This window comes from Chrysoperla carnea, chromosome 2, assembly GCF_905475395.1.
Source record: "Chrysoperla carnea chromosome 2, inChrCarn1.1, whole genome shotgun sequence".
NCBI classification, from domain to species: domain Eukaryota; kingdom Metazoa; phylum Arthropoda; class Insecta; order Neuroptera; family Chrysopidae; genus Chrysoperla; species Chrysoperla carnea.
The window spans coordinates 12,189,138-12,205,299 of record NC_058338.1 but is presented as its reverse complement, the minus strand read 5'-3'; the positions used below and the strand labels follow the sequence as shown (position 1 = coordinate 12,205,299).

General features: G+C 29.8%; 3 protein-coding genes and 1 non-coding gene across 10 annotated transcripts in view; 2 read left to right on the top strand and 2 right to left on the bottom strand.

Moving 5' to 3' along the window:
* Window positions 1-470: 470 nt before the first annotated feature.
* Window positions 471-2,373, top strand: LOC123292230 (growth arrest and DNA damage-inducible proteins-interacting protein 1). Its single transcript, XM_044872804.1, has 4 exons — window positions 471-672; window positions 740-925; window positions 1,119-1,354; window positions 2,112-2,373. The coding sequence occupies exons 1-4, from the start codon at window positions 528-530 to the stop codon at window positions 2,355-2,357; spliced, it is 813 nt and encodes a 270-aa protein (XP_044728739.1). The 5' UTR covers window positions 471-527; the 3' UTR covers window positions 2,358-2,373.
* Window positions 2,374-2,406: 33 nt separating this feature from the next.
* LOC123292231 (ER membrane protein complex subunit 10) lies at window positions 2,407-4,795 on the bottom strand. The gene is made up of 6 exons (XM_044872806.1): window positions 4,675-4,795; window positions 4,437-4,607; window positions 3,758-3,850; window positions 3,504-3,685; window positions 3,337-3,433; window positions 2,407-2,542 (listed from the first exon to the last, which is right to left on the bottom strand). Exons 1-6 carry the CDS (start codon window positions 4,729-4,731, stop codon window positions 2,447-2,449), a joined length of 696 nt encoding a protein of 231 aa, XP_044728741.1. The 5' UTR covers window positions 4,732-4,795; the 3' UTR covers window positions 2,407-2,446.
* A 738-nt stretch (window positions 4,796-5,533) lies between these two features.
* On the top strand, window positions 5,534-5,607 carry Trnan-guu. The gene has a single exon. It is a non-coding gene; the product is annotated as a tRNA-Asn (tRNA).
* A 6,866-nt stretch (window positions 5,608-12,473) lies between these two features.
* The window catches only part of LOC123292048 (protein scalloped), a 267,373-nt gene continuing 263,684 nt past the window's right edge, over window positions 12,474-16,162 (bottom strand). For 4 of the 7 annotated variants that reach the window (XM_044872553.1, XM_044872555.1, XM_044872554.1 and 1 more), the window contains 7 exons: window positions 15,480-15,722; window positions 15,014-15,054; window positions 14,765-14,948; window positions 14,627-14,689; window positions 14,208-14,374; window positions 13,911-14,145; window positions 12,474-12,763 (listed from right to left, as the gene is read on the bottom strand). In XM_044872553.1, the coding sequence (XP_044728488.1) occupies window positions 12,650-12,763; window positions 13,911-14,145; window positions 14,208-14,374; window positions 14,627-14,689; window positions 14,765-14,948; window positions 15,014-15,054; window positions 15,480-15,722 (1,047 nt within the window). In that variant the 3' untranslated portion in view covers window positions 12,474-12,649. The remainder of the gene's footprint in view (window positions 12,764-13,910; window positions 14,146-14,207; window positions 14,375-14,626; window positions 14,690-14,764; window positions 14,949-15,013; window positions 15,055-15,479; window positions 15,723-16,162) is intronic. The other 3 variants (XM_044872557.1, XM_044872558.1, XM_044872556.1) reach the window with 2 other exon arrangements.

Here is a 16,162-nt window from a genome sequence, read left to right as displayed (position 1 = left end):
ATTATAATTATTGTCTTTACGTTATCCGAATCCACCAAAACATCTCCCAAGAAAATTTAGGCAATCCGCAATGGTTTAGTTTGGGCCACTTGAACATTATTATATGGGTATAAAATTGTAATCTAGGTTAATATTTGATAAACTTGACAAACAATCAGACTATAATCGTACTTCGTTTTTCTAACTTCATTCGAAGTGAGCTTTCTTATCTTTTCACGTGAATTTTAGACAACTTATTTAAACCAAAACAAACATAATATTCAAAAGAGGATTCAAATAATTTGACTTACCTTAAAAAATCCAAATAGTCTTTTTAAAACCATTGTTATTTATTAAACTTGCAAACTTCAAATGATATCAAATATAGATTAAAAATAAAATTAAAAACTCTTTACCTTAATTTAACATTTTTATGAAAAATAGGCCAACTTGGCATCATTGTATTTTCATTCAAGTTTACTATCAGCTGTTTGGATAATCGTGAAATATTTCTCTCATGTAATTTTAAGGTTAACTCATCAAATAATATGAATATAACAAAAATATCAAAATGTTTAATAAATTATCGATCGATTCAACATTTAAGATCGATAAAAACAGATTCAACAAAAGTTGAGTCATTAACAGACACAGAATTAATTGAAAATGCAGTTTTAACCGTGGAAGAGGAAGGTATTAGAATCTCGTTTACTTTGTTTTTTACGAGTATTTATGAATGGAATTTTTTATGAATTTTTAGAAGATAATTTATTACGAGAACAAGAAATTGAAAGGAAAAGGAATAAATCAAGATTAAATACTCAACATCGTAATATGTTGCATGAAATAAAACCTTACGATGAGCCCCAATCTTGGATTCACGAAACGGTTAAGTATCAACGTACTATGCTTGGGCGTTATGGTTTAAATAGTGGTGTTCATCCAGGTTGGTTACCACATTTATCTCCAGGAATCTAGTTTTACGGGTATTTCCCGATGTTTTTGAGAATTCGATAACTTACCGCTTAGTTTTGTTAAGATAAAAATTTGATTATAATTGAATAGAATTTGATTTTTTCGCATCTTTTGTTTATTAAGTCTAGAGCAAATAGCAAAGCTAAAATTTCGGCCTTTTTAAGGTATATGTTGGCCAACAAAACAAGACATTTTGGAAGCTGAAGAATTTGAGCGAATTTCTCATCCGCACACAATCCCAGAAATGGTTAAAATATTAAACGAACGTAAAGAAGCAGAAAAATTAGCACAACAGAAACGACAAGAAGATATCGCGAAAAAAGTTTTAAAAATCGATCAATGGAAAAAAGAGTTAAATGATAAAATTGCAAAACGTGAAGCTGATGCTTTAAATGCTAAGGTATTTATTTACGCAAGTGTTTTTAAATAATAATAGCTATAATATTTATTTAAATAATTTAACTTATCTCCATCCATTGCTAGCAAATTTTTCTTGCAAGATCATACCTTTACTAACGGCAGGGCCGTCTTATCTATATTTGTCAACTAGGTACGAAAGACAACGAATTAGATTCATTTTAAACATCAAATTCAATTTTCCTAACTCCTAAGTTGCAAATTCATACTTATTATGACCAAATTTGTCTACGTCCCGTGAGGAACACTTGATCGTAATTAGTTTTTGATTAATTTCAGTTTCAAAAAGACCTTTCGCCTTCTGCTATTGTCACAGGAATGTTAAATATATACTCAAATATGGCCTTCTTTAGGTTTTCTTTCAGGAAAAACTGACATACGAAACTCGTCTGTATGACTAGCGAGTGATCCGCGAGGGTTCGCTAATGAATGACGTACTTTAAATTCAAAGTTTTCCAGTACGAAAAAGAAAGTAGAAATATTATCAATGTCATGGATAAAATAAAAAGCCAGTGTCACCAACCCAGCACTCTATTAAAATTTCTCATAAGAATCTCTGATAATTTGTTCCCTACTTACTAATTTCGGATCTTGATCACAAACAAGTCTATATTTTTGGGGAAATCTGATCAAAATTGGGAATATAATTTATTTTTTTTAAATTGCTTAACAATGTTTGGCATATAACCCTGATCATATGTCCTTAATTTAAAAATAAATAAACGAAAATCATATTTTAGTTACGTAAAGATCGATTGGTCGAAGAAGTACGAAGACATTTCGGTTTTACAATTGATCCACGTGACGAACGCTTTAAAGAAATGTTGGAAAAGAAGGAGAAAGAAGAGAAAAAGATGTTAAAGGAGGCTAAGAAAAAGGCGAAAGATGCAAAAATGATTGCAAAATTACAAGAGAAACAAACTGAAGAGACGACACAAAATGAAAGTAAATCTATAGAAAATACAACAAAAGATAATTTAAGCTAGAGTTTTTAAAAGATTTTTTTTTATTGTAACAATTAAAAAAACGAAAACAAATATTATTTAGTGTTGATTGCAAATTATATATTATTTTATTAACGTCCACCGCCTGCACCACCTCCTGCTGCTCCCTCAGGATTGGCTGCTGATGAAATTATTATGAAGAGAGCCACTGGTACAATGTACATCCACTGAAAATGAAATTATATTTTAGTTTAAAGACGAGTTTCGATAAGACTGTTGTTTGGGTCGGCCTAAAATGAAAAATCTGCATATATGAATGTACTTATACTACCATTTTCGTTTTCAATCATTTCAATGTGTTTTTTTTTTTTTTTTACACAAAAAGGGACGAATATTCATGGTCAAAAGTTTCAGGACTAAAAAATCAATTGAGTTTTACTTTCACATTCAAAAGTGAAATGAAGTCAATTCTATGACATGTAAAATCATACGCGAGTACCTATATGAAACTACCTTGGATTTTGAACGCACCCAATAGAAAGTTGAAAGGCGCGAAAATTAAAAAGAAAAGTACGTCAGATTGAGAAAATTGACAGCGTTAAAACCAAAATTGGCAACGAAGTATGAATTTTCGAGACAGTTTTACTCTAAGAGAATGAGGCGTAAGAAATATACTCTTCAAATTTATTTGGGAAGATTTTCAATTGGGTGGGGTTGGGAGTAGTGTTGATAAATTATTATTATTGGTGAGTAACTTGGTAGTCTAAATTGGAACTACTGAAAAAGCGGTCACATCCTGCTTTACTTAGTACGAATTTTCATCGCTACTTGCCAGGATTTATCTGATTTGAATTTGAATATTTTGATTGGCCTTTAAAAATGGTAAGTACAAGTATTACGATCTGGTAATCTAAATTGGGACTACTGAAAACCTTTGAACTCCCTGTTTTAATAAGTACTGCCACGCTCATAGATGATAAACAAGGAATTTTTCGAAAAATTCCGTATTATATTTACTTACATATTTAGCTAAAAATGAACGAGTATCTTTTGATTCACCGCGTTCTCTGGCCTCCCGTTCTTTTTCCATTTTTTGGATATAGCTTGCTGTATCTGGACTGCAAAAACATTAATTTTTAGCATTTTCAAAAATCAAATTCCATTTAAAAAAAACTAAAATATACTTACACTGGACCATTTTCTGTATACTGAACGAACACATTTGTATTAAATTTTCTTGCATGCTCAGCCAAATGTGCTGAGTCACAAATTTCTGAATTTAAAACATTTTGTGTGACGCCAATTACCAAACCCGAATAATCTAACGATATCGTTAAGGCATCATGTAAATTTGAATTGGCTAATGTACACTAAAATTTGGAGAAAAAAAACATTAGGTTTCGATGTACTCGAGTTCTGAGTTAAAGAACATGGTAACCTACCGCTTTTAAGAAAGTATACAATTCACTAGATGTTCCATCAAAATTGGTAATAGAAGCTTTCAGTCGATAAAATTTATTATTTAATGCTAAGTCCTACGAAAAAAAAAAACAAGTGAAAACAAACAATTGACTGAGTTAATTATTGAAATACCATGCATAGCATTTTTTGGCGTCACGTAAATAAAGAAAGATATCCACTCTTAAATAGCCACACACACTTAACTGATATTCCCATATTAATACATACTACAAAATTTGCACCTAATTAGCGCCTTCGTGGGTAAACAGTGATGTTTACAAGAAAATTTTTCAAACAAAAGTTGTTAATTTTTTTATAAGGAACATGTTTTACGTTTAAACATTTGTTCTATCCCTAACGGCTTACAAGTTGGGTCCTACGGACTCAAGACTCAATTGACCTATATTGCTCATTTACGAATTCGACCCCACTTTTTACGTCCTGAGTACGCTATAAAAATTTCATCTTGATATCTCTTTTCGTTTTTGAATTATCGTGTTGACGAACAGACAACCGAAAATGGACAAATTAGGTTATTCTATGAACTTACAACGTTACAAACTTGGGACTAAACTTAATATACCTTGGTATATTTCATATATACATGGTATAAAAACGAATCAATAACTAGGTAAAGGATTACAAGAAAATGATACTTACTTTTAACTTGGCTTTTTCGCTAGGTGATAATATATTGTTATAAATTTGACTACTACCCGATCGTAAACTTGTTATCGTTAAATTACCACGTTCAACAAAATTTGGAACGATATCTCCATCTAAATCGTGGTATAAATTTAAATATACAACCCCATCGTAATCTACATTCGCCTGAAAGTTAAAAAATGACATTTTTAATTTATTTTAAATTAAAACAATGAAATTAAGGTTTACATACACAATAAAATGGTGTTATAAGTGCAATTAATGTAAAAAGTGTTGGAAAATATGCCATTTCTTTTATTAATTCAATTTTACAAATTTTAAGGTTAATAAGAAGTTAGAAAATTGGAAAATTTATATTATTGACAATTTGACATTCATTATTGCCAATATAAAAAAAAAACTTTTTTTGATAAACCTCGTTGAAAAATCAACGCTGCACTGACTGCTGCAAATCTTAAATAATCAAAAAAATAAACTGTCCCAGGTAAATAAAACAAGCTCAGCATTTCGCGGTTTCATAACAATTCCATTTAGTCAAAAAGAGAAATCGTTAATAGTATATTTTCATAATCAGTTAAGAAATCATGTTGCTCTCGGTAGAGAGAATCGAGGAAAACCTGGACCCCAATTCGAATAGCATCTAATATGCGGGAAATGTTTTGGAGTGACGAATTAGCTAGCGTATATTGCAGATAGATGGGTAGCTCAATGTATCTTCAAGAATGATATTTGTAGAGATACCGGTATATAAACTCAGTAACTCCCTGTGTTAAATTATGAAGATGTAATTTATCATTCTTTTTAGTTCGATTTCCTTTTGGTCAAAATATACCTGAAGATCAGTATGCAGTTAATGCTTCTTATTCGAAAATGGTTTAATGTTGTCAAAGATTACAACTGTAATTATATTCGAGATGCATAGTATGTAATATAATATTTTTAGTATAATCATGAATCCTTATATTTAATATAATTTATTTGATTTTAGAGTAGAAAATCGATTTAATACATATATATATATATAAATAGTTTGGGCAAATACTTATTTATTAGGTAAAATTAGATCTATAAATAGCACGGTACAAATATGAGCCTCCGTGGCGCAATTGGCTAGCGCGTTCGGCTGTTAACCGAAAGGTTGGTGGTTCGAGCCCACCCGGGGGCGAAATTTTTTTATTTATCTTGACTTAATTTTTATGTAAAAGGCTGTTCGAGAATAATGTTCCAAGTTAATTATGGGCCTGAAATTTTGTAAAAAGAACATATAACGTTTGAAACATGTCCTTGTCTTCGGTAATTAATACAACTATAGAGAATTTTTCTTGCTTTAAATTACAGGAGTTATTTTGTTTTTTAAATGTACAAAATCCTTACAAATTTTGAGGGTAGAAGAGCCGCCATTTTGAGAAAATCCGTTTCTATAAATTTCCTAATTTTTTTGTAAAATAATGTTTTTTCTTATCACTTACCGTTTACGACTTATACGATTATTAGGACTTATTTATTGACTTTTGGACCGACATCTCTTCTAATAATTGTTTAAACAATAAAATATTAATAACAGTCAGTACTGAAGCTATTTAAAAACAAAAAACTCCTGTAATTTAGTGCATTATGGACAAGAGTACCAAACTTCCCTCCAACCTGTATTAAATCGATAGTCGCCTTGAAAGCGCTTATGATTGAACTCATTTACAACAAATTTGACCAATAAACACGACCGATCGGAAATTCTATTTTTAACATTACCTTCTCAATAAAATATTTACGCAACGAAACATTGTTCCAGTAAATAATATAATAATATTTTAAGTACGCTATTAAGCTCAATTGTCTAGGACAGGCTCTAAATTTTCGAAAGCAGGCTCAGCCGGTCGTGCGTACCCCTGGCTACGGGCCTGGTTCAGAATCCTGAAAGACATAAGGGACTGTACCTAAATTAACGAATTTATTTGTAATTGTTTTTCTTCTTAGGAATTTTAAAGTATTATGGTTAAAAAGTCTTGGTTAAAATAGTTAAAAAGCTACCGTCAATTCAAGCGTGCGAAGAACTAGGAGGTTGTCAAAAATTTTGGCGAAAAAATACAACAAAATTACCATCACACAAAGAAACTGCAAGAAAGGAAAAGGTAAGACTTTAAAAAATAAAACACTATACTTTTCATTATTTTCAATTATAATTTTCATACAAATTATAAACATGTTTTTTTTTTTTCAAATACTGTACATTTATAGAGTGATATATAGATGTCTTCTTCTATTTTTTTTGTCGCGTCGGCGTCATGTCGTCCATTCATATGATATGGCATTATTTTTTTTTATTTATTTAGATATGAACAGCTTTCTTTCAAATAATACAAAAAAATTTTTTAAAGAGTTTATATATATATAATTTTTTTGTTTTGTTTTTTAATTTGTTTTATCTATGCAAGAGAAACAATTTTTTCAAAAATATATACATTTGTTTTAAATTTGTCACACTGACACATATTATTACATGATAATTTTTAGTATTCCAAGTGATATTTATTTAGATCATTAAAGAAGCCTAACTTTACTGATATTGATAGTCACAATTGCCACCTAATTTACACTGGCCAATTAAATGGTAACGGATTTTTCATTGATTGCCTCGACTAAATCTGGGCATTGAAATGAATGAAGATTTCAAATTTTTGAAGATTTTCAATGGCTTAAAAGAACAAATAAATCTCTCTAAGGTCATATAACTTACTAACAATTCATCCAAAATGTATACAAAACGCACACACAAGTTTTGGATAGATGTTAGTAATATATTTTCAAAATGAATGGAGAATCCTTTCATTTTGTATTGTGTGATCTTTGTAAGATATGTGATCACAGTTTTGGACCACGTTAATCGTTTAGTCACCACTGGTATTTCCATTAAAAAATCACAATGTTCTTTAGTGCATATTTCTTCAGCGCTTTAGCGACTTTGTACAGGATGGCTTGTACACGTTACGATTCCAAATTTTTTTTACCACTGTAAACTAGATTATGTAAAAATCTTGAATTGAACTTCAATTGCTAATAATGGTAGAAACTTGAAATCAGATAAGCTTTCTAATTTCCATATAAAACATTTGAAGTTCAATATAAGATTTTAATAGGTTTCGAATTTTTTCTTTTTCTAATTTCTATTATCAATTCTTAAAAGAACTATAAATAGATCTAGTGACTAAAAGGTAATGTTTTGATAGAAATGTTTGCATTTTCAGTAAAGTTAAGACATTTGAAAGTTTTTTTTGTTGTTGTCAAAAACCAACTGATAAGTTGTTGATTTTTGAAATGTAGGAAAATTATTAAGTAACTTTACAAGTGATTTGACAAATGATAAGAACTGATAAAAATAGGCTGCTTTTTTTTTTTTTTTTATATATCCGAGTATTTGTGAGGCCTATTTTCCTTTTAAAAATATTTTAAGCATAATTACAAAATATTTATTGTCAGATTTTTAAATATTATGATTAAAAAATTAATTACTTATTATATGATATAAGTAGAAATATTTAAATGCCTCACGCGTTAAATTCTGCTTTATAAAATTTTTACGATATGACGTTTTTTCATAGATTTACAAAATATAATATCTATATTTCAAATAAAATATTTTCCTCCTTCTAAAATCGATTCTTTTACAATAAATTTGAATTAAATAATGGTTTTCCTTAGAAAAGGAATCCATTTGTAGAACACCCTTACAGCCTTTATTTAATGTTTAATAGTACAGGAAACAGTATAAGATCGATTTTCATCCATCTGAAAACTAGATTAGACATATTTTTTATGAAATTTTATTGATTGATAAACATGTCTACGAGAGCTTGTCTATCGAAAAGGAACCTATTCTAAATTAAATTAATTTTAATCAATTTTTTTCCATAATGGTTTTTTGCAGGTAAGCTCATACCATTATTTTCTTAATTAAATTATCTTTCTTCTGATACCAATTCCGATTGGTTAAAAGATTGATGTAGTTACTGACTAACCTGTTCATATGATATAAACAGATCTATTAAACAAACGAAATTGGTATCAGAAGAATATATAATAATATGACTGCAAAAATCGTTATGCCAAAAAATTGATTAAAATTAATTTAATTATAAAATGCCATGAAAACTTTTCGATAGACAAGCTATCATAAGCGCTTTTTATCAATTAATAAAATTTCTAAAAAACGTGTCTCATCTTGTTATCAGATATATGTGGGGACCGACCCTATATTGTCTCTTACGATTATAAATGAATAGTTTTTTTTTCGAAAACTGTCTTCATAATTGAAAGAATCAGTCCTCCAAGACTTTACAGAATTAAAAATACACTTTTTTGTATATAAAATTGAAAGTAGTTCTCTCATCTTCATAGAAGACATTAACAATAATATTCAATAATAATTTAAATTAATTTTTGTGCCAGTGCTTTCAAATAAGTTTTTTTGTTTTTTAAAGTACATAATTTGTTTTTTTTTTTCATCACTCATTATTATACTGTTTTTTCTTCTCTAATCGCGCCATCTCATTTCTTAACTCTAAATAATATCTTCACTCTTAATAATTATTATCAAAACAAAAGCTACCAAAAAAAAAAAGAACATAAAACAATAAAAGAAAAAAAAAACTGAAAACATTAGAATATTTAATAGGTCCTATTGTGTATCTTTTATTTTATATAAATGACCTAAAAAATATTGCAGAATTCAAAGAGATCAAATTCATTGCCACAATTTAAATGAATCATTAATATTTGCAAGTATATATTTTTTTATTCATTCATATTCAAGTATTTACATCGATTGCGTGTGATAATATCTATTATTAGATAGGACGATTTTGCTGTAATATTATGGTTGTATCTATAAAGGTTTCTAGTGAGCATGTCCATTAAAAACAATTGGACTGGTTGTCAGCAAAGATGGGTAACTTATTAGCTAAATTTCAAGTAAATCGGGTGTATAGTTTTAGAGATCTCGTGATGAGTCAATCAGTGAGTGGTATTTCGCTAATAGAATATCAGGGTATCTGTTATATTGATGAAAATAATCAGGAACGATAGAATGCAGGTATGATGTCAAGAGAGGGAGCACTCCAGCAGCGATCCTGATGCACCAAGCAGGTTGAATCCAGATTGAATTTTAAGCGTTTAACTTCAACCGCTTAGTGCCACGCGAGTTAAGTGATTTTTGTTTACTTGAATAACACTTTGAACTCTACAAGTTAACGTAGGATTGATCACAATAACATATGAACCAAGTTAGTGTGTGTATTTTGCTATAAAAAATTAGTTTTCCCTCTCTTGGGGTCATACGCAATCCAGGCAATCATGGCTCTTATTCTTTACAAACCTCAATAAGATTATTCCTGAATGGTTTTCATCAATGTAACAGATACACTGGAAATTTTCCAGCCGCCTCTTGGTTCATAATTTTTGTTTAAAGTAAGAATTATATCAGAGTATAAGAATTAATTTTTGTTGATTTGGAGTTGAGACATAGTTATTGAACTAAATACCACGATACTTGAAATAAAATTGTAGATTCAGAAATTATATTTAAAAATAATAATTAAAAAACATACAACTTACATTTCGCTAAATATCGATATTTCGATTGCAACGAAACCATCGTTATTTAAATAACTATTAGATAAAGTTTTGAATGGAAGGGATATTTTACATTGTTTTAATGACATTTTTAGGTAGATAGTACAATTTTATTTCTTTTAGCTGCCACGAAAAGCTGATCATTCGAAAATTATATTGAATGTATTTCAGAAATTTGTGTTACTTGAATATGAATTTTTATATATTTAAACACTTCTAGGAAAAATAAAAATTATTTCACCCAAATGTGTTCGATAAATATATATTATATATATAGCGACCCTACAAAAAATACTGTAAATCTAATAATTTTTTTTTTTTTTTTAAATATTTATTTTCATTTTCTATAAAAAAAAAAAACGATAAAAATTATCTTCTCATCTAATTATCTCATCATCATCATCATCACATAAATAAAAAAAACTTTGCATATCTGTATTATATTCAATTCAATCATCGAAGTTAATATAATAATAATATTCAATAAATCTAAAAACTTAAATAAAATTAAAAATGTAAATAATTATTTAAGTCCTCTTTAAATCAAAGATCAACGTTATTATCATGCTGATGCATGAGTTCAAGTTTTTTTAGTTATCAAATATATTTCAAATCATCAGAATACACGATGCACATTTATCTTCGATTTAAAAATCTCTTTTCTTTCATTGCCTAATTTTTAGACAGAAAAAATAAATTCACATTATTTTTTTAAAATAATTACGAAAGCGGCCATTTTCATTATTTTAAATAAAATAAATTTATAAAAAAAGAATTATATCGAAGAGGGGAGAATGGGAAAAATTTCTTAGATATGTTAGTGTTTTTAAAAAATATAAAAAAGTTTGATGATAGCTTCCTTTTTTTTATATTATCTTAGAAGTGCGTTTTTTTCGATGATTTACACGCTTGATCATAAAAGCGCTTATATTTTTATAAATTATGTAAACATTCAAAAGAAACGCATTTACAGTGACTACAAAAGTATTTACATCTATTACACAATTTTCAAAAAATAATGCTTATAATTTTTACTTTGCATTCTTTTAGAAAAACCTTATACAATTGGGTTAACAATATCCCGAGTTTCATTTACTTCCAACCTTTTTCTATTTTTTCTATCTGAAACTATCTACCGACTGTGCAAATTCCTCAAAAAGATGTTTTTTTCAATTAAATGACGCAATCAAGTGAGAAAAATTAGTTGCTATGGGCAAACAAAACCCAAAAATAGAAAATCGAGCACTTAATCAAAGGTGATATTATAGACAGGATCTTGTTTACTTGATATTGGAAAAATTCATGTCTGGAATTTTTTTACATAATATTCCATGAGATTTTAATTTTGGACGGAATAGAACTCATAAAAATGGGAAAAGTTTATCTAATTAAGAACATTGGTCGAGAAATACTTCTGAATTGTAAGGGGAATTAAAAAAAATTCATATAAACTGGAGGAAAAGTTACAAAAATTTTATACCCTTTTTAATATTGTATATTTCGTAAACCAGGTACTAACAAATCTTTAGTGGCAAAACAATCGACATAAAAAAAGCTTAACACCAGTGTCAGTTTACTCAAGATATCCAAAATTGATATATTGAATAAACAATGTTCATTTCTGAGTAAATTTTTTTCACTGAAGGAATGAAAACGCATATGTTTTTAAGGTTTTGTTGTTAAAAAAATCAAATTTTCAAGTTCAATTGTTTGTTTGCGTAATGTATGGAGGGTAGAGATAAGGAGAACTATCTTAAATAAGTGGTTAAAGTAAAAAAGTGCCCAAAAGAATAGTTAAAATTGACCAAAATAGTGCTTGTGTAGCAAAAGATGCTTGATGTGAACTTCTATATTCTTCTCTAACAACTTGTTCAGATCTTTATCTTACTCTTATTACTTTGAGCACTTATTTTAAAACTTACACCTTTGCTATAGCAGCGTTATCCTTATCTGCTGCTTTTCGATGGCAATTTTTATATAAAGAGATATTTATCCTTACCTCTACCGTCCATAGCGTAATGTTACACTTTAGTAGTCTATTTTAAAGGTAGATTTATTTGTCATGGTTTCTCAAAGGCTGCTATAACCATATTTTTTTCTCATCATTTTTTTTTATTAAAATCATTTAGTACATTGCACGAATCAAACTAAAATTAAAAATTATAAAAAATTTTATAATACAATTATTTTTTTTTCTAAAAAAAGGTTAATTAATTAAAAAACTAATTAATAAAAAAAAATTATGAAATTGGCCAATTCGTAAGGTTTACAACCAAAACCTTATTTTTAATAATTAAATATATATATATTATATATCAAATGGCAATTCCAAGATGGTTTTTTTTTGTTTTTCTTTTTAAAATTTTCCTACCTACAATATCTCAATTTTTTTAATTTTTAATTTTTTATCATTTATATCAATATGTATTTTTTTTATTTTATTTTCGTAGTAAAAACTAATCATAATACTAATATTGTGTTAGTGTAGGCACTGACGTGAGAGGGGCGGCGGGGTTAAAGAGTTAAAGAGTTAGCGACATGTCGATTGTCTGCTACTCTATAACGGGGAGACGATGACGATGCTAATCCTTCACAAGCCGATAAATGTGATGTTGGGCACCGTGTTCAGACGTTGATACTTCAAAAACGTATGCTGTACATAGCAATGTTTCTTGTGTATCTCTGTTACTTACAACCTGCAAGAAAAATAATCAAATTTATATGATGAATAATTCGAAAAAAATTTTTTTTTAGTGCACACGGAGAGCAAAAATAATGTCTACTTGAAAAATTACTATGTACGGATCATGTTGGAAAAAACTGCTAACCGAGAATCATTGTTAAATATTGTTTACTATAAATAACTATACACAATACTCAATCAAGAAAAAAACTAGTGGGACGTACCCTAATAGTGGGAGGTAGTGGGAGGTACTGTTTAGTAGTCAGTACTGCATTAACATGTAATGGGAGTGGGTTAAATTTTTCGCATATTCCGCGAATAGATTTATGATTTGAGAAAACCTCACAAAAAAAGTCGTTAGGATCTGGCTGGCCACTGGAAGATTCCAAAACCACTCATAAGACATTCTTGGAAATCATCATCTTGTTGGAACCGTATAGATTTCAGGTCTAAATTAGAAAGAGCTTGGCAATATATTATTTTGTAACAAACACAAATACTTTTGAGAATCTAAAAGTCCGTCAATGAAGAATGGTCCTAACCTACCATATGGTCACCCAATCAATATTCCAGTCCAGACATTCAGTTTCTGTGGAACTGATTTACCTGAGACTAATATCGCATGACAGATGGATTACGTCTCCATGTAATGGTTTCATGTAATGGAAAAGGTGATTCTGATAAAATTATCTTCTCGATTACCCTTTTCAATTTTGTGTGCAATATCTGTCGATTAAAACCGGTTCTACTCGTTCTGGAATCAGTTCAAACATAAGATAGGCGCTACATCTTCGGTATTCTATAGAGGTAAAAGCTCCCTGCTTTGTGAACGAGGAATAGGCTTACTATTGGGGACGCAGTACTAGCTACCATTTATGGAACTTTCAGACTTTCTGAAATTGTTCTCTAAAACTATAATAAATTTGGCATGATGATAATACGTATAAAACAGCAATGGTTTTGCTTTGTTTCCCAAAAGAATTGAAAAAAGCCGTGGAATAGAGGTAAAACCATAAAGATGTATAGGCATAGGAAACGCAATAAGTGAATTCGTTCGCACCTGCTTTATCTGTCTCTCTACAGCTATACGAACCTACTCTATTATTTTATTTTTCAAAAAAGAATCGATCCATGTATAATATTTACAATATTATACTTACCTGAAGTATTGTGAAATTTTCGAGTACACTGTTCATCATGTACTTTTCAGGTAAATGTTTCAATTTATGAATGAAATTAATCATATATTCACACATCGGACTACGATGTATACGATACACGAATCGTCCATTTTCAAATCTTGCATACTCTGTTTCTACTTTTTCTACGACTTGTTTACCAAATGAACAGACTTTCGTAGAACATGTTATTGTCATATTTTCATTACTTTCGTATCTAAAACAGAAAAAATAATTTTAAAACAATTATGATTAAAAATTTTCACAGTGAGAACTTACTGGCTTGTAACACCGTAAAAAGCACCCGCTTCGTCTTGTATATTTGTATTAAGATCTGCCCAAAATTTAACAAGAAAGAACGCCTGTTGAGGACCTTTATCGTATAGTTCTTTTAGGCCACCTTTCTTCTCCGGGAATTTGTCATATATTTGCCGAACATCAACAGCCTGAAAAATTAAAAAAAAATTAATTGGAAGAATTTAAAAAAGGCAATTTTGGTAGGTATCTAGTCAGCCAATTCGGAAACAGGATTGCCAGATTGTGCCACTTTAACTACTTTAAAAAATGTTTGTGATGAACAAATTTGCTATGGATGGTATATTTGGTTTACATTGAAAATTTAATACTATTTCCAACAAATTTAAATATGTGATTGTCGGTCTGGACCTAACAAGATACTCAAATAAATTGTATCTTACCTCTAATACTGCGTCCGTATATGTAGGTGTTCCGCCTATGTGAACGAATAAATGTTTGTGGTACTGCAAATAAAAATTATAAATTATCAATTTTGAGCTACGTTTTAATTCCGCTTTAAATAACAGTAAAATATATACCGTATCTGGATCACGCTGTTGTTCCATAAAGGCAGAAAATTCAACAAGGCGAAGTTTATGTGTTGCTATGGATCGTCCTTCCCATGGTGGAGGTGGAGGTGCTTGTAAACCACCGGCTTCACCTGCCGACACTGCGGTAGCCGGTTTACCTCCAGGGTAAGCACCTTGCGGGAAAGGTTTAACACTGTAAATTAAAAAAAAAGAAATTAATATCCTATTTATTCTTGGGAAATATTAATAAATACTTACTCTTGTGATGTTCCGGGTTGTAATCCAGGTTGCCAGAACTGCTGTAAAAATTTAAGTCTAAATTAATTTCGTTCATAAATTTGATTCATATTTTTAGCCAAACATAAAATTCAAATTCGTTTTGTTATTGACAGTAGAAAAAAAATGTTAACGAACACAATTTTCCGAAAAAGATAATGCAAGCGCCATTTTGATTGATTTTGTTTGTTAGTAATGGAGAAAGCTTTGCAGTATAAACTATCTGAGATCCTTCTTAAGCAGAAGCTACAACTCACACATAAAAGACCCCACATAAAAATTGATCATAGGATGTATAATAAGTAATATTTTCAAAGGGTAAAAGAAGCTTGAGAAATGGAATTGGTTGATAGGATTAGGAATTAAAAACATTAAATAGCCTTTTGCAATTAAAACATGTTACGAAAGAGGCTTTAGTAGCGCACGCTGTTTGCATTGTTGCACTTACCGGGGGTGCTTGGGCAACAACAGCTGTGGGGGGATAAGGATGATGGTGATTATTACTAATTGGGGATGTTGCAAGATGAGCTGAAAGATGATGGGCCATATGGTGGACATGATGATGGGTTTTACCACCGGCAGCAGGATGCATTGCTGCTGCCGCGGACACGATCTGTGCACTTGACATGCTTGACATTGTCTGCAAGGCTTTCTCCTTTGCTGCATGATCCTGGTGGTGTTGTGGTCCAACCCAATAAACAACAAACATACAAACTAACATTTATACCGTACACCCCTAAATATTTTCTTACTAACGGCATTAACCTTGCAAATAATGTTTAAGTAATGAATGAGAGAATATGTTCCTAACGGATTTTCAAAATTCGAATTTTTTTCGGGGATACAGCGGTATTTTCTGGTAAAGGAGTTTGAATTGATCGCTCTGTGCTACAAACTTCTGCTGCTTCAAAAGAAGGCAAAACAGTTCGGCTCGCAGAAATAACTTTGCAAGACTTTGCATATGAAGTAGAAGAAGGCCCAATGTATGAATCTGGGATAGCCGATTAATAATAAATATCATATGAAAAAATGGCTAGGTACATAAATGTTTTTCATTTTCTTATAATCTTAATGAAAAGCCTACAATTGAGGCTTCTAGACTAGAATACCTTCTTAAGAAATATGGCTACG